Below are 23,416 nucleotides of genomic sequence, written 5' to 3' on the forward strand. Positions count from 1 at the left end.
TTTAATTTGACCCTGATTCATTTTTACTGTTACATATCTTAAGTTTTGTATACTCTCATCTTGTAGAATGTTATATCTAGTGAAAAGTAAATTCATCATTAGACTATAACTGGTACTCATCTGGTGTCAGGTGTTCAACTGCAAGCAACTGGTGATGGTAAAGCGATAAACAAGCGTGTCTTTTGCAGTAGTATAATGTAACCACTAAGGGGAGCCAGTGTGTCAGTTGCAACTGGTCGACAACTGATATTTATTTAAGTTTGTGGAGAAAAATTACAACATGCTGATTGCAATGACTAAAATAAAATAAAGAAACAAACCAATAAATGAAAAAAATAATCCTGCACAAGATGACAGTAACAATAATCTAAATAGTACACATCAGCCAAGCAGGAAAGAACTTCTTTTGATAACCTTTTTCTCTTAATGAATAAAAAAAATAGAAGTATATTAGAATGTCCTGGAAGATTGAACTTTCCACAAATTCCTTTCTACAAAGTCTTATCTACAAAAATTAAGGAAGAAAATAAAAATAATGATAATCATAAATATATATTTTTACAAAGTGTTTCACAACAGAATTCCCATACCAAAAGAAATTAAATAAATAAATAAATAAATAAATAAATAAATAACACAACAACAACAACAACAACAACAACAACAACAACAACAACAAACAACAAACAACAAACAATCAAACATTGCAATGGTTAAATCACAAGCACAAGAACCAAACAACATAAACTGAGACCATAATCCAGAACAAGTCAGTAAGAGGGAAAACAGAAATGGTGGGAAAGAAAAAAAAAAAAAAAAGATTATTTTTTATTTAATTCAATAAATAAAGATAACTACACAAAAGATGATACAAGTTATAATAACACTGAAAGTCAATAGTTAAAATGGCAAATATAATGGTAATTTTAGTACAATTAAATTCAGAAGAAAATTTAATAAAAAATCAGGTAAAGAGTACAATTCAAAAAGTAGCACTGTATTAAAATGCAAAGGAAGGCAATGGGAAGACAATACATTTAGGCAGGTTTGTTATAATGTGTTTTAAGAAGTGATATACAAATGGAAGGAATGACATTTGCCTTGGAACAAATCCTACTAATTTAACCCGCATCATCACAGCACATGTTGCACAATACAGAATTTGTATCATTTAATCTTTTTCGGATAATATTAGAAACGATTTCACCTTTAAATAAACTGCAAAAAAAAAAAATATTTCCCATAGGCTTAATGACGTCACTCGAGGCTTGACTGTCGATAACAGAGTAGTCGAACAACAGGAACTGCACCATGAGAGGAAAAGGAGATGTGTTGTGTATGAAGTTAGTAAGCTAACGTTAACTTTGAATACCGTGGGAATTAAACTTAATGTGGGTATTTGCCAACGGTAACATTCATAATCTATTCGGTGTTTTCAAGTGACTCTTCGCTTTCTTTGAGGAGAAGGAAAAAAAACTGCGAGGTAAGGGTCAATAAGATAACGTTGAGCTTAACGGTAAGCTAATGCTAACTAACAATCAAAGTGTCAGAATGTACCGTTTTGTTTACTTTGACGTGCTTCTTTTAGAATATCTAAATGAGTCATTAACTGTGAACGGATCAGAGAATGTTAGCTTTGGTGTGTATGCGTGAATTATTCAGAGTGCCAACTAACCATCCAGAGGAAACCTGGCTGTTTAACACGGCTAATGTTAACGTCCGAAACAGTAACGGTAGAATGTGGTGTTCATGTCCTTGTCGTTTGTTTAACTTGGTGCAACAGCGCTGATGCTTTTAACAGGACTACCACTCATTCAGTAATAACAGGTATGGTTGCTGCTAGCTGCAGCAGCTAGCTGGGGTCTATCACGACTGTAATGCAGGGTTATGAAATCGGTTACATATCACTGTAAGCGGTTCTTCACAATACTGGACCAACAAACTGGCTGAGCATGCAGCTACCTGGGAGTACCTGGCCACCACGACACCCCTTTCTTTGGAACATTAAAAAACACATGTACTTCTCTTGTAAAGGAATTCATCACAAAAACACATTGTGCAAACTTCTAGCACATTTTTATTATCTCTCTAATCGAATGAATCAAAATCTGATTCCTAGAATCAGCATCTGATATGGGAATACTTTGTGTAAATCACTCCTGCAGATTTGGATCACTTTTGTCGTCTGTCAGCAGGATGGATCCAGCTCTACTGAGGGAGCGGGAGCTCTTCAAGAAGAGGGCTCTGTCAACTCCAGCAGTAGAGAAGAGACAGGCTACATCTGACTCTGGATCACATAAGAAGAAGAAACCCAAACTTGAGAAGGAGAGCTCTTCGGGGTCCAAACACATTGCAGGTAAATGAAGAAAATTTTCATGGTTTAATCTGTATGAGGGGCTACATAGTGGTCCAGTGATTTGTGCTGTTGCCTCACAGCAAGAAGGTCACCAGTTCAGATTCGGTCCGGGCAAGGTGGGCCTTTCTGTGTGGAGTTTGAATGTTCTTCTGGGGCATGCTTGGGTTCTTTCTAGGTACTCCAGCTCCCCCCACAGTCCAGTAACATGCTCATCAGGCTACTAGGTGATTCTATATTGTCTGAAGGTCTAAGTGTGCGTATGAAAGGTTGTCTGTCAGTGTGTTAGCCCAGTGATTTAACAGGCAACTAGTCCAGGGTGTACCCACCTCTTGCCTGATGACAGCTGGGATAGTGACCCTGAACAAGGCAAGTGGTAGAGGATGAATGAATGATGAATGGATATGTATGACTTTGAGCTTCTGACCTCTTTCAACACCAGGTTTAATAGAACTTACAGTTAGTTCTTATTGATTAACATGATTTCGATGACCACACCAGAACTTCAGCTTGTTTAACTACTCAGTAAGGGTGTTCATTCTTTTTGGCCTACAGTCATTTATTTCTGTATGGCAGATAGGGGTGGGTACTGAATCAGGTACTTTTATAGGTACCGACCGAATTCTGTCAAAAGTTTCGAGTACCTGTTCGTGTTAAATCTTAAGGTACCATGTTAAGGTACCTAAATGCATCCTTGTGACTATGAGGGAATGGAAGAATAGGCTGTTTTCCATGCTGGACATGAACACATCATTGCAAAGTTAAACACTAAAAAGGACCAAAAATTGGTACTGTTGAGTACCGCTACTGATTGCCAGGTACCAGGTATCGGTACCGTATCGTATCAAATGTGAAAGGTACCCATCCCTAATGTCATATAACTGTTATAACAATCAGACTGTTGCTTTAAATAGACTCTCATCCATCTTTGTTCTTCTAATATTTTGTCTTTTCATGAGTACAAACAAGGCTGGGACTAAAATGATATACACATATTATGGATGTCCCGATTTTATGTGGGAAAAATATGTTAGTTTGATAACTTTGTAAATAGCTAGATATAAAATAATTCAAACCCTGTATTGTGTGTGTCAATATAGCAATAATAGGTTTGTATGGATTTTGAACCAGGCTGTAAAAATGTATATTTTTGCTTTTCCGACTTGCAATGTGAACTATTCCTCGTGCTTCTTAAGCAGATTTTCAAAGTTTCAAAGTTCTTTAGAACTTCCACATGCACTGCATGTTTTTAGACCAGGGCTTGTATCTTTGTTACATGGTTGTTAGCTTTGTCTACATTATAGCCATAAACATATCTGCGTTTTGTTATTGTCTAATATCTATCAAACTTCACAAAGAAGGAACAGTCTACAGAAATACAGTGCTTGTACACAGTGCTCATATTTAGTTTTTTGGGATTTTTTTTTTTTAATCTTAAGCTTTTTTCCATTCTTTATGTATTTTTTTTACAACAGAAATAATCACTCTCATACATTTGCAGTGACAATTTATTAGGCATTTAGTGGTAAGGCATATGTACTCAAACATTGTGCTCGATATGACATGGAAAATTACAACACTGTGCAGCTATCAAGTGTCACTTGCCTCGATGAGACATAAGATAATGTTGCAATGCTAAACATGTTGACAACACTGGGATATAGTTTATAGCTAGAGAGCAGAGGAACACTGGCTTTATTCAAATCAACAAAGGGCGTCCAGCTAAGCTTTATTGAAACCAGAATACTCAAATCCTTAGGTTTGTTTAATAGTTCCAGTCTGTAAACAACGTTTTCAACTTATTTGCACCCAGCAGGTCATGTGTGTGTGACGTATGCATAGGGTAGGTGTTGTTAAAGCGCGAAGATTACTACTATCTCTGGTATTATTGTCAAAAGTCTACTTCAGTAAACTTTGTGTGGAATTTGGCTAGGAGGGTCTGCCCTGTGTGTTCAGTGTGTTAAATGTAAATGTGAAAATTTTCATTTAACTGAAATGAGAAGCTAATTACTTTTTCTGAAGACCTGTGAAAGCCACTTCCTTCCTTTTCACGTCATGTTTTGTGACGTCATGTTTTGTGACGTCATGTTTTGTGACGTCATGTTTTGTGACCTCATCTTTTCTTTCTCCTCTGCATCCTTCCAAATGTAAGCACTTGTGCCTTTTTGAACACAAGGTCTTTCTCAGGGTATCAGGGTCTTTGTTTTGATATTGCCCAGTTCAGTATTTAAATCCAGATGTCTCTCCATCTGCGTTGCCACTATACCACCTCAGTGTGGGATTCTGGCTCCTTACAAATACTGGTCATGATCTTGCTGCAGCCTCCCGGCCCCTCCTCCTGTAGCTGCTGATGCGTCTTCCCTTTGGCACAGCAGCCGCAGTCCAGGAGCTCGTAAAGCACAGCTAAGGCCGCCAGAGACAGGACTGTGAGGATGAAGAGCAGCAGGATGATGAAGCAGGCCACATTCCAGCCGTCATGGAAAGGGTAGACCTCTTGGACCTGCAGGGACACATGGGAGAGTGGGGCTGCCTCTGGGTGCCATGGGAGATTACTTGGTTGTGTTGTGGTTGTGATGTTGGCCATGATATCTGGTTTGAAGCCGGAAAAACAGAAGACAGATGCTGTCATTAATGGAAGGTGACAGTGTTTGGTTCTGGGCTCATTAGAAGGCAGAAGGCAAATTAGAAGGCAGTTGTTGAATACTGAGAAGAATCAGTCTATAGTCTATACATCTTTAGCTTTTGAGTGTGAAAAATATTTGTTTTCACAGCAGTGCCAGGATTTTATAATAACAACATTTTAGCAAAGACAAAAGGTTGAATATTATTTCAAGGTCTTGTTCCTGTGATTCCATTTTCACCTTCATCCAGCTAATGTGCCGTTTGACAAGCTTAATGTCTCACCAGAGACCACAGACATCAGCCATTACCCCTCATAAATCCAGGCATTCCTCTCGTTGGTAGTTTACTGTAATGTGGTAATGATAGCTCTACATTATTGACAGTAATGTTTTAAATTTGTGGTTTCAGGTCTTACACTTAAATGCCTTCAGTGCTTTTGTTTGTAAATGAAGTAAGAAAACAGTTTGTTATGACAGCAAAAGGGAAACTCGTCTGTGTCTCCCAAGGTTACAATAGTTAAGGATTTGTCATTATAGTTTAGTTTTAGTTGGTTTTGACATTTTATTTTCCATTACAGTTTAGTTTTACTTCGTTTTAGAGCAGGCATTCTAGTTTTTATTTGGTTTTGATTTTTGCAACAAGGCTTAGTTTTAGTTTAGTTTCAGTTTAGTTTTAGTTTTTTCATACCTTATTAACCAGGTGCAGGATTCAAAAAGGTCAGAGTAAATATTTTGTCATGCTGTTTATTTTCAAGTCCAACATAGTGCTCACTGCTCAGTCAATGCTCATACTGAACTGTTGGCTGCTGCCTTCAACACATGAAAATAATATAAACTTAGTATAAAAAATATAAGTATAAATTATATAAAATTATGTTGACATAAATTACATAAAAATGATATTAACATATTTTATTAAAAAAAAAAACAATATAATATGAGCTTCAATAAATAAAAACTTGGACTCTGTAACAATAAAGGCAGACTCAAATATAATAAAAACTTGGACTCTGTAACAATTAAACTATTACAGATGCTCTGATTCATTGCTTCACTATGTTTCGTTGCAGCACAGCGCACAGCCAGTCAGTGCAGTAAACAAGCTCGTCCCTATATGCCACTATGATGGTGCTGTGTGGCACTGACAACTGCCTAAAACTGTCTTAAATTGGTTGGGAAAATGTGTCGGATTAATTTAAATCCTAAAGGCGATTAATATTGTCAAAAACTATAACTAAGGAAATTTTGTCTATCATTTTAGTTAGTTTCAGTTAGTTTTGAGAACACAAGATACAGTTTTAGTTTACTTGTCGTTTTTGTTTTCTTTTCTAGTTTTTATTGGTTTGAGTGAACTGCAATGTATTTTAAATTTTAGTATTCCTTTTTAGTTTCGTTTTAGTTAACTATTATAACCTTGGTGTCTCCCGGCTCAGAACAGAAACAGTCTAAAAGTCTCCCTGCAAAGCAGAGTCTACTTTGCAGCTACTCAGAAGTTGTGAAGTAAGATGTGCTGTTTGTGCCTGGTTTGCAGCTTTGCAGCCACGACCCCTTTTTAGAATGTTCCAGTGAATGAACTGAAATTTAATGGCACGGTTGAAAGATGTTTTGGAATGCACACACTGGTTGTCCATTTGTCTCTCCTCAGTTTTTTCACATTTTCAGCCAACCAATTCAAATCTCCAGGGAGCAGTGTGCCAGAATCTCTGAATCTCTGAATCTCCACCACACAGAGACACACGCATATGCATGTGTGCGAACATGCATTCATGCACATACACAGAGTTGCTGCCAGGGATGCTGACCCAGATTACTTGAGTGATCCACAGAAGTGAGTGGAGGGACATCATAAGTGCCTCTCTGTGGGGTCACCCTTCAGTCTAAGATGTTCTAACTGTAGCGGGGCAGAGTGAGAGTGCTCTTGCAGAAATAATTTGATACTTGTTGTGTGATGTTGACTGTAAGGTAATATCAGCCTTGTTGTGTGCCTTTATTTCATCTTTAGGGATTACAGGCTGACATTTTTGGTCCACTTAATCTGAGCTGCAGATTTTCCCTTTTCATCTCAGTACTGTACGCTACATCTTTCATAATGTGAAAGAGGAAAAAATAATAAACTAATACTGAGGAACATTACAGTAAAAATGCATGTGCCAGGTTTTTTTGTTAAGTTGATTCGCAGCAGATGATTTGGTTGAGATATTTTTAATTTATATATTAAACTACAGTTTTGTTTTCCATGCTCGATTAATAACCTGTATTTCATGTGAGGTCTGTTTGCATATTTAAAGAAAAGAGTTTCCAACATTCTCACAAAATAGTTGCTATTAAGGAGTCACGTAAACACAGCTAATTAAACTTGTGTTAGCTTGTAATTGTGTTTTCTCCTTCCGCCCTAATTTTCAGCTCCCCCTCTTGTCTCGTATTCGTGATATCAACTTCACTTGTAATCACTGCCATGACAACCTCATGTGTCCCTGCTTCCTCCTGATGGCAACAGATTGGCTCCCAGCAGCATCTGTTATTCCACCCTAAATGAGACCCACCCAGGCTCTTTACGGTTTTGTAAGACCAAAGATCCCTGGCTACACAGCATCTCCCCCTCATGATACACACACACACAGACCTTTACACACATTTATACACTGATGCTCCTGGCTGGCTCCTCACAGATGACCAACCCTCATTGATCCGTCCTGAGAGCTGCAGATAGCTCTGAATCAAACACACACACATATGCATAGAGTTTCTGCTGCCTGGTATTTTAAGCTCAGAAGTACGGGCAGACATCCATGTTTATTTAATCCACTGCATTTTCTGTCTTGCCCTATTTATTTCAGCTGCCGCCTACAGAACTGCGCTTAGTGTAATGGTGATATATAAAGTAACATTTTCAGTGCATAGTATTTAGAAATGGAATTGTTTATTTAAGGACTCCCTCATCCAGAAAGAAAATCATCAGTTGTGATTAAAATGCACCATAAGCTCAGAAATGCAGGATTAGTAATAATATAACCCTTATAGTCGTAGCTGCAGCAGCTTACAGCCTGTAGCTTAAATTATTACTGAGCTGTTATGATCCGTCAAACATGATTATTATGATGATGCTGTTTTAAAAACATGCACACTCACCTGCTTGTAGATATGTCTGTAGAGGATGCAAGTCAACAGATGCACTCTGCTCTTTTTGGTGCTGCTCAGTCTTCCTCTCCCTCCTCCGTGTTCCCTCCTCGACCTGTTTTCCTCCTCAGCACCCTCTTTCAACCGCCAGTCGTGCACTCACCCGCCCAGCTTCCCTCCGCCACTCCTTGCAGTGCTTCATGCCTCAGCCGAACGGCAGGGGGCTTCTCTTCATCATTGGCTCTCTTCTCTTAGCCCTGCCTCTGCACCATTCGCTCATCGGCCTGTCACAAGTCCGCCGTCCCGCCCTCAGTGCAGCCAGCAGCAGCAGAAGCTCCCTCCCACCACATGAATCATTTATGAATCAGCGTCTGTTTTCAGCTTTGATTGGCGAGCGCAGAGACCAGACCTCAGACGGTCTCCATGGGAGGAGGGGTATTGATTCCCAGCAAAGACATGGACCAGCTGTCTATACTTCTAATCAATCCAATTACATTTCTCATTATTTTGCAAATTAGAGAATAATTTATTGTGTTGCAAATTAAAGATTTTTTTCTTTATTTTCTGATTCTCAACACATCTTACACATAAAAGCAGACCATAAACTGATCCATCCAGCAAGTTTTGGCTGTGAAGTAAAAGAATGATTCAGACTTTTCCGCTCTCCTTCTCTTTCTTGACCTCCAAAAAGAATAAATAATGCATGAATGAGATTTATGAGTCTACGTGCCATGCTTCTTTATTCACATGAATGCATCGGAACGGTCATCATAGCTTTGAGTCAACCCCACATCTTCTTCTTGTGAATATTTATCAGTACACTAAATCTGTGTTAACTTGCTGTTGGATAGTATCCAACTTACACTATTAACTCCTGTCTGCTTGAGACCAAATACAAGTCATACTATTTAATAAATGAGGGTTTACAGCTTAGCATAAAAAGTAAGGAAACTTGTTTTTTGTTAGATTATTTCTTCAATGTAAAAAATGCATCTTGGCAATAAATGGCATGCTGGCGGGAAACCTGTTTATTTCCCCTTTAAAATGTGCTAAATCTTCTCCCCCAATGCCAAACAGCTGAAGGTGCTTCCAATCAGGCACCTGATTGTCAGGACTGCACCAGAAGCTCAAAACAAAAGTCAACATGAATAGCAGAATAAGCAGTTGGGCATTGACGGAGAAGATTTGGCAATTTTTTTACGGGCACCACCCTCACACTCAGCTCTGCAAATACATGTTCCTTACAAATGTGGCGCCACTTAAAAAACAAATAAACAATGTTTATTGCAAAGAAGCATTGTTACAACAAATAAATTGTCTATGAAACACGAATTTACACATTTTGAGCTATTTTTTTTTTCAAAAGTTGATTTCACAGTCACTTGATTGTGTTCAAACCATATCTATTGTTTTATCAACTTGAATATTTTTCGCCATAATCCTCTAGCTTCCATCAAGCTGACTGACAATAAAGAAAAAAATAATTTCACTCTTATTTTTTTTTTTCTTTACAGAGTCCAGCAATGGAAACTTCAACATCAAAGCGAGCTCTGGGTACAAATTTGGCTGCCTTGCGAAGATAGTCAACTACATGAAGGTAAGTATCTGGACACGTTCTGATTCCTAAAAGACCAAAACCTCTCCTAAAATGTAGTGGTGAGAGGATAACTCTGATGTTTTGCCACTATGCAAATAAGCGCAGTTTGAGTCAAATGTTTGTCTCAGTCTCATGGAGATTGTTCCTCTCCAAATTGATTTAAGCTGTCACAACAGCATCTACTTAATTACACGATTATAAGCCATCCCTCATCCCTATCAAAGCTCTTTAAAAGATTGGGTTGTTGTGTATTGTGTCAGCCTAGCGAGTCACTCGTGTCCGCTGCGTAACATTTGCTTTTGGTGAGTTAACAGCTTGATTATCATGCTGTGGCTCTGCAGAGAGGCTGCCAAGCCCTCTCAACTGAAATGTCTGACTCATTCCTCTCTGCAGGACTCACACTCAAGTTAACAGATTTTCTTTTAATGTGTGCGTTTTTTGTGCCATCTGTTGAACACGCTAAGCTTTTAACTATGCACAATATACTGACAGTATGATGTCAGGCGTGAAATCAGTTTAGACATTTGGCTAAAACCGTCAGAGGTGCCTGTAACTAAGTTAGCTCCAAAAAGAATTGTATAATCACTTAACTCTGTGTTTCACTTTCAGACCAGGCATCAGAATGGTGACACTCACTTTCTGACTCTTGAGGAGATCCTGGATGAGACTAAACTTCTTGACATCAGTATGAAACAGAAACAGTGGCTCATGACTGAGGTGAGTTTTCTCTATTGCTATTTTCCATCTAAATTGCCAACAGCAGGTCTGTGATGAATTTTCAACTGTGTCAACAGAGTGACATTAAACAGGAGAAGTGAGCCACTTATTAGATTAAATATTCTGCTGCCATGAGGGATCACTTTGTCCCAGACAATACTTTGCTGCTGAGAAATATAACACTGTTGTCATGGAGCTTTGGCTTCTTGAAGTAGAAATTCAGGTAACCTGGAATTTAAGACAATTAAAATAAGTCAAAGCAGGTCTGTTTATGCAGGTCAACATAAAAGGTGTATATACTCTTTATATTAGGGTTTAAAGTTAGAAAAACTGAGAAAAAAAGGGAATATCTTGTGTATCATGATATTATTGAAGCACATTTCTGTGTCTTTTTGCTGGTTAGCTTATTCACTTGAGACTGAAAACATGATCCCTCTTTGTATCTTCTATTAATCTCAGGCATTGGTCAGCAACCCCAAAATTGAGGTCCGTGATGGAACTTATGGATTCAAGCCCAAGTACAACCTGAAGGACAAAAAGGCCTTGCTAAGGCTGCTGGACAAACACGACCAGCTGGGCCTGGGAGGGGTGCTGCTGGACGACGTGGAGGAGGGACTGCCAAACTCAGCCAAGGCCATTAAGGCAACACACTTTAATTGGATTTATGCTAGAGCACATGTGCGCTCTCTGTGTACTGTTTGATGAGTGAAAACTGTGGTGACTGACAGATTAGAGACATAAGCTCTCGTGTGTTCACAGGCTTTGGGAGATCAGATCATCTTTGTGACAAGACCAGATAAGAAGAAGATCCTTTTCTACAATGACAAACACTGCCAGTTTACTGTAGATGAAGGTAGGCAGAACTTAACAAGCCGATAACAATGATTCAAGATCTTTTATGTTCTTTTGAAATGCTGCTGCTTTTCAAATTAACATTAAAATCAACTGAAACTAACTTTTTAAACTAAACAAAATGAAAAAGTCTCCGTTCCTTCCAGTCTGTTTTTTTGACTGAACAGCTGTTTGATGTGTCAAATGTCTTTAAACCTGTAGAATTCCAGAAACTGTGGAGGAGCATTCCAGTTGATTCCATAGATGAAGAAAAGATTGAGGAGTACCTGAAGAAACAAGGTATCTCCTCCATGCAGGAAACAGGACCAAAGAAAGTGGTAGGTCCCCCCTAAACTCTCCTCTACTTAAGTTTCATTCTTTATTTGTAAATCCTACGATACTTTTCTTGACTTCTTTTTAAAAACGATTCTAAACATAGACTTTTATAGTGCATACTAGTGGCTAATCACTTATGATTATGTTCCTGTTATCTCTACAGTTACCAGTTCAAAAGAGGAAGAAGCAAAGTGGACAAAGGAAGAGACACTTCAAGACTCACAACAACCATTTGGCAGGGGTCCTGGAGGACTATTCAGATGGTGTTCCCGTGAAGAAATAACTCTCTTCCTTAATGACATCACACTTTGGGGGCGTAAAATCTGTAAATCAGACATGGCTGTCAGACAAACCCTGGGCACACTGAGATACAAAGACGTTTTCATGAGTGTTTGTTGTGTCAAACCAACTAGCTTCTTTTCCTTTCTTTGCACTCCTTCCAGTGATCAGTGATCTTGTATTACATGGAGTGAACAGCAACTGTGTTGTGGAGTCTTTTTAGTGATCAGTGACACCTGAACAACAGTGGAGGAAGGCTATTAAACACACTAAATGCCCTAACAAGACTGTTCTCAAACGTGGGGCTGGAGCTGTATTGTTACAGCAAAATATGGTTATGGTGTGTAAATATTTTCTTCATTTTATTCAGTATTTTGAAAAGAGGTGTATGTGTAAGGATTTATTTCTGATGACTGCCTTGAGTCCCTTTAAAAGGGACTACAGAGGACAGGTTTGAGTTGTGCAGTGGATCACAGATATTTCATCCAACATGAAATGTCACTGACATAACAGCCTGTGAAATTTGAAAATATTTAAATCTTTTCTCTTTGTAGCCTGAAACTTTTTGACTTTATTTTAATAAAGACACTGTTACAAGATGCTACTCTTTAGTTGAATTGAAATATTCTCAAGTGGGAATAACTCTTCGTGTCAGAATTGCACTCATTTAGGATGTCCCAGTTGAGAAGCCGATACTGAAAATATTTAAATCACTGAAGTTTTCTTTCCATTTAGAAACCGTGGAACACATTCATACTGCCATTCATACAACCTCTTGATAAAATCATCACCCATGGCTCCAATAATAAATGAGTACATCCATAGGTTATTTAAGTTATTTAATTAATCATAGAAAACCATCAGCACAGCAAAAAATGGTGAAATGCTTGAGCAGCTGTTGAAGTTAGAGTAGAAAATATTTATCAAGGAGTAAGAGAAAAAGTTATGCAAAGCTATGCAAATATTTAACTATTATATACATTCATGCTTCTCTCCAGCAAGTTCCATTTAGAACAGGCTTTACTTGCATTTTTACCCACATAAAGCTTAAGTTTAGCTTGCATTGTGGCCTGCTTTGACAGTCTTCTTCAAATGGTGGTAGTTCGGTAGAATCTTCATCAGAAAGTCAAGCTGAAGAGTCTGAGGCTGTAAAGAGGAAAAAATTTGAAAATCTATGAGAATATTTTCCTGAAAACTTCGGACTCAATTGGAAAATCCTGCTCAGTTATAGAAATCCTAAACATATGATTATTTTATAGGAAGGCTTCAACATGTAAGTATAGTGCTATGTAAAACAGTGTTGTGCACTGTTTCCAAACCATTCACACCTGAGGTCTTTCTGTCTGAACCCGCCTCATACATCCAGAGCCGTAGATAACTGTATTTTCAGGTATAACTTCACAGGTGTTGACCTGACAGAAGGCTCCAATAATACATCCACTAGTGAGGATTACATTCCTGCCAACGTCAGCTAGATAGAAAAATGGGAGATGTTTGTCACAGTTACTGTCTTTTTTCTCCTAAATGCTCCATCACTCTTTGCAGCTGTGAGTTACAAATATCCCACCTTTTGATTCAATCACGTTGTTATCCCCAATCTTCAGGGCTTGTGATACTTGAAGCTTCAGTTGAGGAAATTGATGATTGATGGTTTTTATAGTTAACATTTATGAAGTGTCAACAAAATCAGTAAGACTGCAAAGGATACCACATCCAACTTCAAACACATTGTTCATGCCAATGGTCATTGTTTTAGGTTCCACCTCGGAATCTGGTGTGATGTTCTCTGGGTAACTTTAGAAAAAAAGAGGGTTAGAGACAGCAGGTGATTAAGTGTAGCATGAATTATATGTGCCTTCCTTTAAGGTGGAGTAAATCTTTACTAACCCGTTAATGATCAGAGCTTGCTCCTCGATCAGGTTACCTTCTCCGATTATAATGGGTCCTGCTTCTGCAATGATCCGTGCTTTCGGATGGACAACTGTCCTTGGACCTGAAAAAATGAATCATTAAAACAGTTAAACTTACATTTGGTCATAAACGAAGTTCATCAAACATACTTAAGTCCAAACTGAGAATAAGCTCTCTGTTTGCCAAAGCAGCAGTTAGTACTGTCAGTGATCCAAAGCTCTTACCGATGGTGACGTCCCCTCTTATTTCACTTTCTACACAAACTACGGCCCCAGCGGCTATCTTGACACTGAAATAAATTTAAAGGAACAAAGATTGTTTGAGATAAAACAGTTGAAAAATATTTGTCGATGTTATTTGTTAGCTCGTTGGCTTAGCCGACTTCACCAACGTTCTCTAACATTTTTAATTTCTCAATTATGTCTACTAATACACCATTTTGTTTCCAAGTAACTTTTAGCCTCGAATTTAAACGTTGTAACTCCAATAACAATGTCTCTACCTCTTTTGAGCATTTTGTTTATCTGCCATTGTGGTAGATGAAATCCAGGGAGGCGCCGTTGTCTCACTCGGTTTTCGATTGAGACTCCTTAAACTGACAGACCTCGCGCATGCGTCGATGGGCTAGGAGGAAAACTACTGATGTAATTTGTGGAAGATGGGAGCAGGTCAGTTTAATAAGAAACTATTCTTTTCACTTGCTAGATTAATTAATCAATTTATTTTATTTTATTTTATTTTGTTTTATTTTATTTTACCTGTGATTTGAATTTAACATACCTGTTGTTGCAGGTATGTTTTTAATTTGTACACTAATGACGTTTTTAAAATTAATACATTTGGATTAAACATTTATTTGTTTGGTTTGTTTTTATTTATGTTTTACCGAGACAGTACAATAAATAAAATGAGTCATTTCCCTGTATCCTCATGGAAGATACTTGGTGATACTTTGTCAGATTTTGATTGACAGAAAAAGTGGTGATCGAAGCAGAACATCAAATGTGCGGCTTTCGAGATCCTGTACTTTGACCCTAATCGCTTCCCCTACGGTGCCAAAACAAGGAAGCGCTTGAAGTGGTGTTTTCTATGCCCAAAAGGAGGCTAAAAAGGGGCTCGGAGTCAGCTGTTCGGGCCAAGGAAAAGGATATGAAACAACCAGAGAAATATGATATGTGGTCTCTTGCAGCTGTTGTTTTGGTTATGGCGTTGTGTGTGGTACCATTAACGGCTGAAAGATCTACCTGTGAGTACTGTACTGAGGACTAACTGATGATAGGAAAGTGATTTGTTGCTAAGCTAGCTCTAGCTTTTAGTACAACGACCAGCAAAGTTTTTCAACTTTTATCCCCACCTTTAGAAATAAAAGTGAATATTACCGACAGAGTGAATCCAAACACGATATGTGACTTGAAGCTCACAGCTCCATCTCTAATACCCAGAGTAACAGCCGACTGGCTAAAGGGGGAGCTCCAGTTATTTGAACCTCCCTCCTGGGGGTAATGTACGGATTACTACAGCATGTGACCACGGGTCTCAACAGCCATAACTTCAGCCCTCTCACATGCTTTCCTCTTCAAGACAGCACGTTAGCTTAGAGGCTGTAGCTTGCAAAGAGTTTGGGTATAGCTGACGTTTCCACGCACATGGTATGGAGTGCTGATCTGGTCCGTATACATAGACAGAGAACTAAAGGTTTGGGGTAAGTCACAATACGCTGGCTGGTTGCACAGCTATAACATTCAGATATGAAGCCCTTTACATTGCTTTTCGGAACTGAATTTCCAAACATGCGGCTGTTAGCATCACACATGTTCTGTGAAATTTGCTTGTTCACATTAGCAGTGTTCACGATCGTTGAGTGACGTGTGGTGCCCTGTATTGTAAGGTGTAGCATCCTATCTATGTGTTTGAATGGAAAATGACTTTACTTGGCGACTCTTGAATAAAAAAAAATGTATTCCTGTGTCATCCTCCAGCTGGCATCCAACATTACAAGCACATAGCCCTGAAGATGGATGAGGCACTTCTGACAGTCCACAATGAGCTCAACACAGAGGTGGTGGTTTCCTGGGTGTCAGAGCGCTGCTACCAGGTACACTCAGACAAATATTCAGTTTACTTGATCTTCTGTTGTTGTTTCCATGTGGTATCCTTGTGGTGTGATGATAAAGAAAAGATGACCCCTGAACACTTGTTTCTCTCTGCATTAGTGTTTGTACCAGAAGCTGGGGATTGTAGCTGCAGGGTCTAGGCCTGGTCAGCCCAGTTCAGCAGACTTTGTAGTGGGCACACAGCATCAAATTACACTACAGCTTAACAGCACTTCTGCCAAAACTGAGCTTTGCAAGTAAGTGAAATTTATTTTATTTTTCATTTCCAGAAACACAGTAAAACTGTGTCTTTATAAATGACAACAGCACTACATCAAAACCCTCTTGTAAATTGTTTCCAGATTTTCAGTAAATATGACAATTAACATTTACAAATCTGTTTATAACACGATATAGTGTACCATTTTCCAAAGTGGAATGCCCTCATGGACATTTTGACACATTAAGGTTCAATTAATGTTATTCTCGAAGGTCTCAAAAGATTTTTCTTTGTTGTAACTCACAGCTGAATTGCTGCAACACTTCTACAGGACATTGGACCCTGTAAACTCGAATTTTGTAATAAAAACATAAAAGAACGATCACTATGACTTTTGATCCACAGGGTTCCATTCCACTTTGGGGAGCATGGGAACTACTCGCTGTGGGTGAAAAATCTTAACGACTCATCAGTGGTCAACTGCTCAGTAGTGACTGATGCAGAGGCCGTCAACAGCTACATACGTGAGTCCTGGTCATGTTACTAAATTCATAAGCTTGTATTTCATGATGCATTAATGAATGTGACGTCATGTGCCACACTTAAATGATACCCTCCTACATTCATTTAGCAATCCTGATAGCGTTTGTTATCTTTGCTGGACTCTCCTTGTTGTCTGCTATTGGAAGAACAATATATGGGTAAAGTACTTTTGCTCACTTCTAATATATATATATTTTTTTTGAATATTCTGAAGCTTTAATGTCACTTCAGAGTGTGTGTGTGTGTGTGTGTGTGTGTGTGTGTGTGTGTGTGTGTGTGTGTGTGTGTGTGTGTGTGTGTGTGTGTGTGTGTGTGTGTGCGTGCGTGTGTGTGTGTGTGTGTGTGTGTCTTATAGATTAACTTCTAAACTGTCTGCTTCTTTTACAGTCTTGAGGTCGTGAGGGGGATTCTCTTCCGCATTGGTGGCTCCATGGAAACAGAGAGGCTGATAAACTCAGTGAGTTTTTATTAAAGACTTTGCTCAAACTACAAACTTAATGATATTTTGTAGCCAAGATAGTTCTTGTTCCTGTTTTTACAACTTCATTTATTATCTTAAATTTCCTTCATTCAGGAGTTAGGCTCTCCAGGCAGGATAGTACCACCAGTGACTGACAACATCCTCCCACCACCGCCAAGCCCGAGCAAGAGGCTGCGATCTTTGGACACATTCAGAGGGTAAGCTCCCAGCTCACCACCTGAAACACAGCGGGTCAGAGAAAGATACTTCTGAGCGGCTTGGTTATTGGCTTGTATTTAAGTGGTATGATCTGTATCAAGTGACTGATGTTGTGCTGCAGTGTCTTTTATGCATCTGAAAAAATGGATTCTGTCTTCATACAGTATCATGTGGTTGCAGCTGCAGTGTGACACTTTGGCTGCAGACACTGGAATTAGTGCTGATTAAAGAGAAATATGCTAATTACATTAGCACAGATCTGGTCCTTTCAATCATCATGTTTTTCTTAGAAAACAGATTATTTAGAGTTGTATTTATGTTATTTTCGAACTCTTGAGTATTTGAAACAACTATGTACCTATACCTTTGCTTAGAGATCTGTGCCTTTGACTTCTTTTTTTTCTTTTTAATTTCCACGCAGGATCTCCTTAGTCATCATGGTGTTTGTGAACTTTGGAGGGGGGAGGTACTGGTTTTTCCGACATGAAAGCTGGAATGGTGAGCACAGACAGCTTCTGCTTTGATTTTCTAACCATTGTTCAAATACGCCGTCACTTATACTTTTTTTGTCACCTGCCAACAGTGTTGTAACTGATTGTCAGCGTGTTTCCCATTTTTGCAGGGCTGACTGTAGCAGATCTGGTCTTCCCTTGGTGAGTAAATTTCTATAGAGTGACCGATTTCTCACTGTATTTTATTGTATATTTGTATTTGTACAATTCTCCAATTAAGCTCAAGATATATAACCTCATTTGATTTGGCCAATTAATGTTCTTACATCTTATTGTAATGTTCAAACATGAAGTTTTAGTGTTTTCATTGTTTGAGGATTATGTTATTCATCAGTTCTTTCAGTCAAGAAACATGTTTTGATAAGATCAAAGGGCTTTGAATTCCCTTTTTCGCAGAGGGACTCACTGGAAATCTTCTCTAGTCTCTAAGAAGAAAACAAGTAAACAAATTGGAACTCAAAAACCTTGTCGCTTATCTTCTTTGAAAAGCAAATCAGTTAATTGAGCAGTTTCAAAGCTTCACTCAATGCTACTATTTGGTACTTTCCTTCCTCTACTAGGTTTGTATTTATTATGGGGACGTCCATCGCCCTGTCTATCAACTCCCAGCTCCGTTCAGGTGCCACCCGCTGCTCATTGCTCAAGAAAGTTTTGTGGAGGAGCATTCAACTCTTCATCATTGGTGTCATCATCATCAACCCAAACTACTGCCACGGAACATGTGAGTATAAACTCCCTTCCTTGATGCTGTCCATAGTGTTGTTTGCAATTTCAATGATGGATAACCCCAGTTTTTAGAGCAGCTTGTTTTACCTGCATGCTTACTTGTGAAAAACTCCATCCCTGTCTTCTGCGCAGTATCTTGGGACAACTTGCGGATTCCAGGTGTGTTACAGCGCCTGGCTTGGTCATATTTAGTCGTAGCCTGCCTGGACTTGTTGGTGGCAAGAGGTCATCTTGACATCCTTACAACGGTACAGCAGCACTTTTTCACCCTCATTCTTTCACTTTATACTCACACTAGATTAATCTCAAACTAAACAAGAAAAAAAAACGCACTGAAATAATTTTTTAAAATTTGATTTTCTCATTAACTAAGTGTTTTTTTCAATTCAGTGCTTGTCTGGATAACATTTTTGTCTTCCAGGATGCTTGTTGGGCCCCTGGACTTGATATCTTGCTGTACTGGCCGGCGTGGTTGTGTGTTCTCCTCTTGGAGACAGTGTGGTTATGCCTCACTTTCCTCCTTCCAGTACCTGAGTGCCCGACGTGAGTCAAACAGGGCATGCTATGTTTATTTTCGTAACCATGTTAAACAGGAAATGCTTAGCTAGCAAGAAGGTTTTATCCACTTCTTAAAAAAATATCTGAGCGTGCATTTTTAGTCTTCTGTTTGTGAGTAATGGCAGCTCAGTCCTCATATTGAGCTTTCCTTTACTAAAGTCTGTTTACATTTCTTTGATGCAGAGTAAAATTCACATGCATGTTTGAATACCCAACTGCATTCAGTTTACTATTTCAGATGTTTAACTTTTAAAAAGTATAAAAAGAAAGCTGAAAGCTACTGTGAGGAATCTTAGCTGGTCCTAAAACAGAGTGAACTCAATTCTGGTGCTTTTTCATGGTCTAAAAAAAATCCCAAAACAAATAAACAAACAAAATAATAAGCAACACGATAGACAATTTCTGTACAGTATCATCATTTAAAGACACCAGGATGAGCTTTTCCATCAGAAAACACTACTTACACATGTGAAACAAAAGGGATAAGACCCCATGTCCACAAATGGTTCCAAAATTGGTCCAAACCAAAAATTCCTTACAAGAGCTTTATGTTTGGTCCAAAATAATATTTGAATTGTTTTCAGCATAAACTAATCTTTGATATCTTGTATGAAATGTTGTGTTTTCTGTTCTTCCTGGCTTGCATGTGTTGTTTTTGTATCAGAAATAATTGAATCCCCCATGATTCTATTTTTACTTATTTCACCGGTATCACTGACCTCTCCTGTGCTTTTGTAAACAGAGGCTACTTGGGTCCAGGAGGGATTGGGGATATGGGTCTTTATGCTAACTGCACTGGTGGAGCAGCTGGTTACATTGACCGTTGGCTATTTGGAGAAAAGCATATCTACCAGACTCCTTCTTCACGGGTTAGTGAAGCAAAACAGCTCAAACATACAAACAACAGAAAGCAGTATTTTAATAACATGGGAGACCAAGCTTCAACCCACATATCAGGTTTCTCACTGTCATCCTTAATCATGCATAAAATAGAAGAGTAACCTGTGTCAGAGCTCTGGTATGTTCACTAAATCCCCCTCTGTGTTCTTTTCATTAAGGTGATTTATGGGACTCGCATGCCATATGATCCAGAAGGTGTTCTTGGCAGCATCAACTCCATTCTCATGGCTTTCTTTGGATTACAGGTCTGTAATGTGTATTTGTCTGGTTCTGTCTTCCTGCTTTCCTCATTTTTCTGATTTGAATCTGTATGATAATACTGCCCAGCGGGACAAAAGCTGATTCTTTTGCTTGTCTTTTTAAAACTCTTCAGGCTGGAAAAATAATCTTGCACTACAGAGATGTCCACACAAGTATAATGTCAAGGTTTCTCATATGGGGTCTCTTATTAGTAAGTATGTCTACCTCACAGTTGAAGCACAAGTGAAGAATAGTTTGTTACTTCCTTATATCATTGTTGCTGAAGTTTCTCTCTTTCTCAGTGCATGTTTTACTTTGTGACACATAAGCTCCCTGAAGATTTCATTGCAGTCTTTTCTAACTCACAGGGAATCATATCAGCAGTCCTGACCAAGTGTTCAACAGACCAGGGCTTCATACCTGTCAACAAGAACCTATGGTAAAATTAACTTTTGATCAATCGAGAGGGTTATTATGCTTGTGCAGCAGTTTTTTAAATTTATTTTTATTTTTGAGAGTTACTGCACAGATAAGGTGGTTTAAAAAATTGAGACTTTCTCAGCCTTCATCTGTTGTAGTGTACTGTCCTGTGATGGCTTTGTGTGAATGTTTCTTTTTGTATCAAGTTATTCCAGGTACATCTGGGTTGTTGTGGGTTTCCATACTGTTTTGAAATATGTCAAACATTATACTAGAGTAACATTGCATCTTCAAAGACTCACGTGAACTCAGTCACATGAGCAATCACATGATTAATGAGACAGAAAAATGTGTTCCTCTAAATGACATAAAAGAGATGATGTGAAATGCATTGGAATGTGGAGACACTTAAATGTCACACTTGACAGTTAAATATAGTCCATGAATGTAATCCATAGAAGACTGCTAGGCAAGTTTATTTATATTGCACGTTTTGGCTGCAAGGCAATTCAAAGTGCTTTACAGAGATACAAATACACATTGAAAGGTCAGCAAAAGATATTAAAAAAGACAACTGAAAATAAATGAAAAAGCAAAAAATACAACACAATAAAATGAAATAAAATAAATTAAAATAAAATAGTGCTAAAGAAGGTGAAAACAGTGCAGCAGTATGCAGAAGTCAATTTTAACCAACATGAAGAAAGTTGAAAAGATTACTTTCTTTAATACTCATGCATGCATGTGTTTATTTTCCTTCTAGGTCACTGTCATATGTTACAACACTGGCCTGCTTTGCATTTGTGCTGCTAGTAATTGTCTACTACACTGTGGATGTGAAGAAGTGGTGGTCTGGGGCCCCATTCTACTACCCTGGTGAGCATAGTTCTGTATTATGAGGCTGGATCTATATAGAAGCAATTTGATCTGTCAAGTTGACAGATTCTTCCATCTTTTTAATATCTTGATCATAACTGAAAATCCCTTTAATAATCTGGACCCTTGCTTGCAGGTATGAACTCAATCCTTGTGTACGTGGGTCACGAGGTGTTCGAGGAGTACTTCCCTTTCCGTTGGAGCATGGTCAACAACCAATCCCACGCTGAGCATCTAACCCAGAATCTAGTGGCTACCTCTTGTTGGGTCCTCATCTCCTACGTGCTCTACAGAAAGAGGATTTTCTGGAAAATTTGAAATGATGAGACCGAAACAACAACACCAGCGGGCATTGTTTACATCAAAAATGCTGAAGTTAATCAGTGAAATTATTTGGACCACCTAAAACAAGAGACCAACTTGTTTTCTGAAAAAAAATGGTGGTTCTTCATGAACAAACATATTTCAAGCACTACGATACAGAGTCACAAAAGTATTAAGACTTTATAGGGACCTACAGATAGACCACTCCTGCCAAATACCCTAATTGACTCAGGAAAAACATTTCCAAGACTTTAAGAGAACTATGAATGCTGACAATATGGGACTGACAGTGTTGATGCTCGTGTTTTTAGTTCCTTTTCTTGTACCACAGAATTCAGTGGCAGGATGTTGTGATTCATCAGATCCTCGTTTACTGTACTTCCCTTTGGCAGTATCAGTGCTGCCATCCAATGTACGTGGTATTACTCTGAAAGCTGAAGTAGAGATATTGGTGAGATTGACTCATCAAGCACAGGAAGAGAATGTAAATGATTTGCACTCTGTAGAAAGACTGCCACACTTGTAGATGGAAGTGATTTTTTTATAACAGGAAACAATACCTTGAGGTTAAATGACATTCAAGTAAACTTCTAGATTATTAGTTCCTTGGCAGGCATGATGATTTTCATCAGCAAGTGTCCAGTGGTCTGATGGACGTTATCATTATGCTGTGTGTTACTTCTGTAGCAAGCTGAGGGGAAGTGAAGGTTGGCATGTCAGCTGACTTTTGAAACCCCACTGATGGTATCTAATTCTGCATTTTGAGCATGGATACTGTTTGATCAGCTTTTTCAAAGACAAGGCCCTATTGTGTTCTTAAATTTCCTTCTTTATGTTACTATTGTCAGAAAGTGTTTGCCAAAAAAAATATGATGAAATTCACTTTTTCAAACATTTTCTTAAATGTGTTATACTATTGAAAAATAAGCTCTTCTATTGTCCATCACCCATGCACAAGAGTTTCATTTATTTGAAACTGGAAAAATATCCAATCTAACCATGTAACTCTGTTGACAATATTGTTGAAATTACTTACACATGAAGATTTCTTTCTCTTCAACTTCAAGTTGTGTATAGATAACTTTCATCTACATATTTTTCAGTATCATGTGATCTCTCAATCAGTATTCATATATAGAAATATCTTTCACCTAGTACTGTCAAAATCAACAATACCCAATGTCAAACTTTTATACTTTTTTAAGATTTCAAAAATATGTAATAAAACTTAGTTCACTTCTCACTGATGTTTACTTTTGTCACTTTTTGTTTAATTTATCTAAAAGCTATCACAAAAAGACATTCAATTTCTGGAAATTTTCCTGTTTAATGAAGACTTATGTTTATATAAGTATTTCCAGTGTTGTAAGTCACTGAACACACATCTACCCTCATACTGTGTTTTCAGCTTTTCAGTGTGGCGAGGTGCTGTTTGCTTTATTGCTCAATAAGGCGTGGGAATAGAGTTACAGTGTGGGTGCCTGGCGAAAAAAAAAAAGAGCCGTGAGGGGTTAGCACTCATCTCGCGATATCTCTACCCAATCCCTATTCAAGTCAATTATG

At 38.3% G+C, this 23,416-nt stretch overlaps 4 protein-coding genes across 8 annotated transcripts; 2 read left to right on the plus strand and 2 right to left on the minus strand.

The window, feature by feature from the left end:
* Positions 1-1,263: 1,263 nt before the first annotated feature.
* gtf2e2 (general transcription factor IIE, polypeptide 2, beta) lies at positions 1,264-12,435 on the plus strand. Of its 3 annotated transcripts, none has more exons than XM_074699128.1 (8): positions 1,264-1,483; positions 2,166-2,356; positions 9,606-9,688; positions 10,298-10,405; positions 10,865-11,047; positions 11,165-11,258; positions 11,459-11,574; positions 11,736-12,435. In XM_074699128.1, exons 2-8 carry the CDS (start codon positions 2,197-2,199, stop codon positions 11,853-11,855), a joined length of 864 nt encoding a protein of 287 aa, XP_074555229.1. In that variant the 5' UTR covers positions 1,264-1,483; positions 2,166-2,196; the 3' UTR covers positions 11,856-12,435. The 3 variants fall into 3 exon arrangements, with proteins under 3 accessions (XP_074555229.1, XP_074555221.1, XP_074555212.1); XM_074699120.1 differs by having other exon boundaries at positions 1,265-1,483; positions 2,193-2,356; positions 11,736-12,434; XM_074699111.1 differs by having other exon boundaries at positions 1,265-1,483; positions 2,196-2,356; positions 11,736-12,434.
* smim18 (small integral membrane protein 18) lies at positions 3,844-8,307 on the minus strand. Its single transcript, XM_074699139.1, has 2 exons — positions 8,104-8,307; positions 3,844-4,942 (listed from the first exon to the last, which is right to left on the minus strand). Exon 2 carries the CDS (start codon positions 4,935-4,937, stop codon positions 4,614-4,616), a length of 324 nt encoding a protein of 107 aa, XP_074555240.1. The 5' UTR covers positions 4,938-4,942; positions 8,104-8,307; the 3' UTR covers positions 3,844-4,613.
* A 241-nt stretch (positions 12,436-12,676) lies between the features above and the next one.
* LOC141785012 (dynactin subunit 6-like) lies at positions 12,677-14,395 on the minus strand. Its single transcript, XM_074663077.1, has 7 exons — positions 14,265-14,395; positions 13,987-14,051; positions 13,739-13,844; positions 13,560-13,645; positions 13,419-13,466; positions 13,180-13,322; positions 12,677-12,997 (listed from the first exon to the last, which is right to left on the minus strand). The coding sequence occupies exons 1-7, from the start codon at positions 14,291-14,293 to the stop codon at positions 12,905-12,907; spliced, it is 570 nt and encodes a 189-aa protein (XP_074519178.1). The 5' UTR covers positions 14,294-14,395; the 3' UTR covers positions 12,677-12,904.
* On the plus strand, positions 14,328-23,028 carry hgsnat (heparan-alpha-glucosaminide N-acetyltransferase). Of its 3 annotated transcripts, none has more exons than XM_074663056.1 (18): positions 14,328-14,430; positions 15,742-15,857; positions 15,976-16,112; positions 16,481-16,599; positions 16,707-16,776; positions 17,006-17,075; positions 17,193-17,296; positions 17,719-17,795; positions 17,920-17,950; positions 18,370-18,530; positions 18,668-18,783; positions 18,957-19,078; positions 19,836-19,962; positions 20,152-20,238; positions 20,367-20,444; positions 20,602-20,672; positions 21,417-21,529; positions 21,666-23,028. In XM_074663056.1, exons 1-18 carry the CDS (start codon positions 14,421-14,423, stop codon positions 21,845-21,847), a joined length of 1,791 nt encoding a protein of 596 aa, XP_074519157.1. In that variant the 5' UTR covers positions 14,328-14,420; the 3' UTR covers positions 21,848-23,028. The 3 variants fall into 3 exon arrangements, with proteins under 3 accessions (XP_074519157.1, XP_074519147.1, XP_074519165.1); XM_074663046.1 differs by lacking the exon at positions 14,328-14,430 and adding an exon at positions 14,805-15,008; XM_074663064.1 differs by lacking the exon at positions 14,328-14,430 and adding an exon at positions 15,291-15,464.
* Positions 23,029-23,416: the final 388 nt, after the last annotated feature.

This window comes from Halichoeres trimaculatus, unplaced genomic scaffold (assembly GCF_033239565.1).
Source record: "Halichoeres trimaculatus isolate MK-OKI-2021-1 unplaced genomic scaffold, fHalTri1.1 fHalTri1_scaffold_2, whole genome shotgun sequence".
Taxonomy (NCBI): Eukaryota; Metazoa; Chordata; class Actinopteri; order Labriformes; family Labridae; genus Halichoeres; species Halichoeres trimaculatus.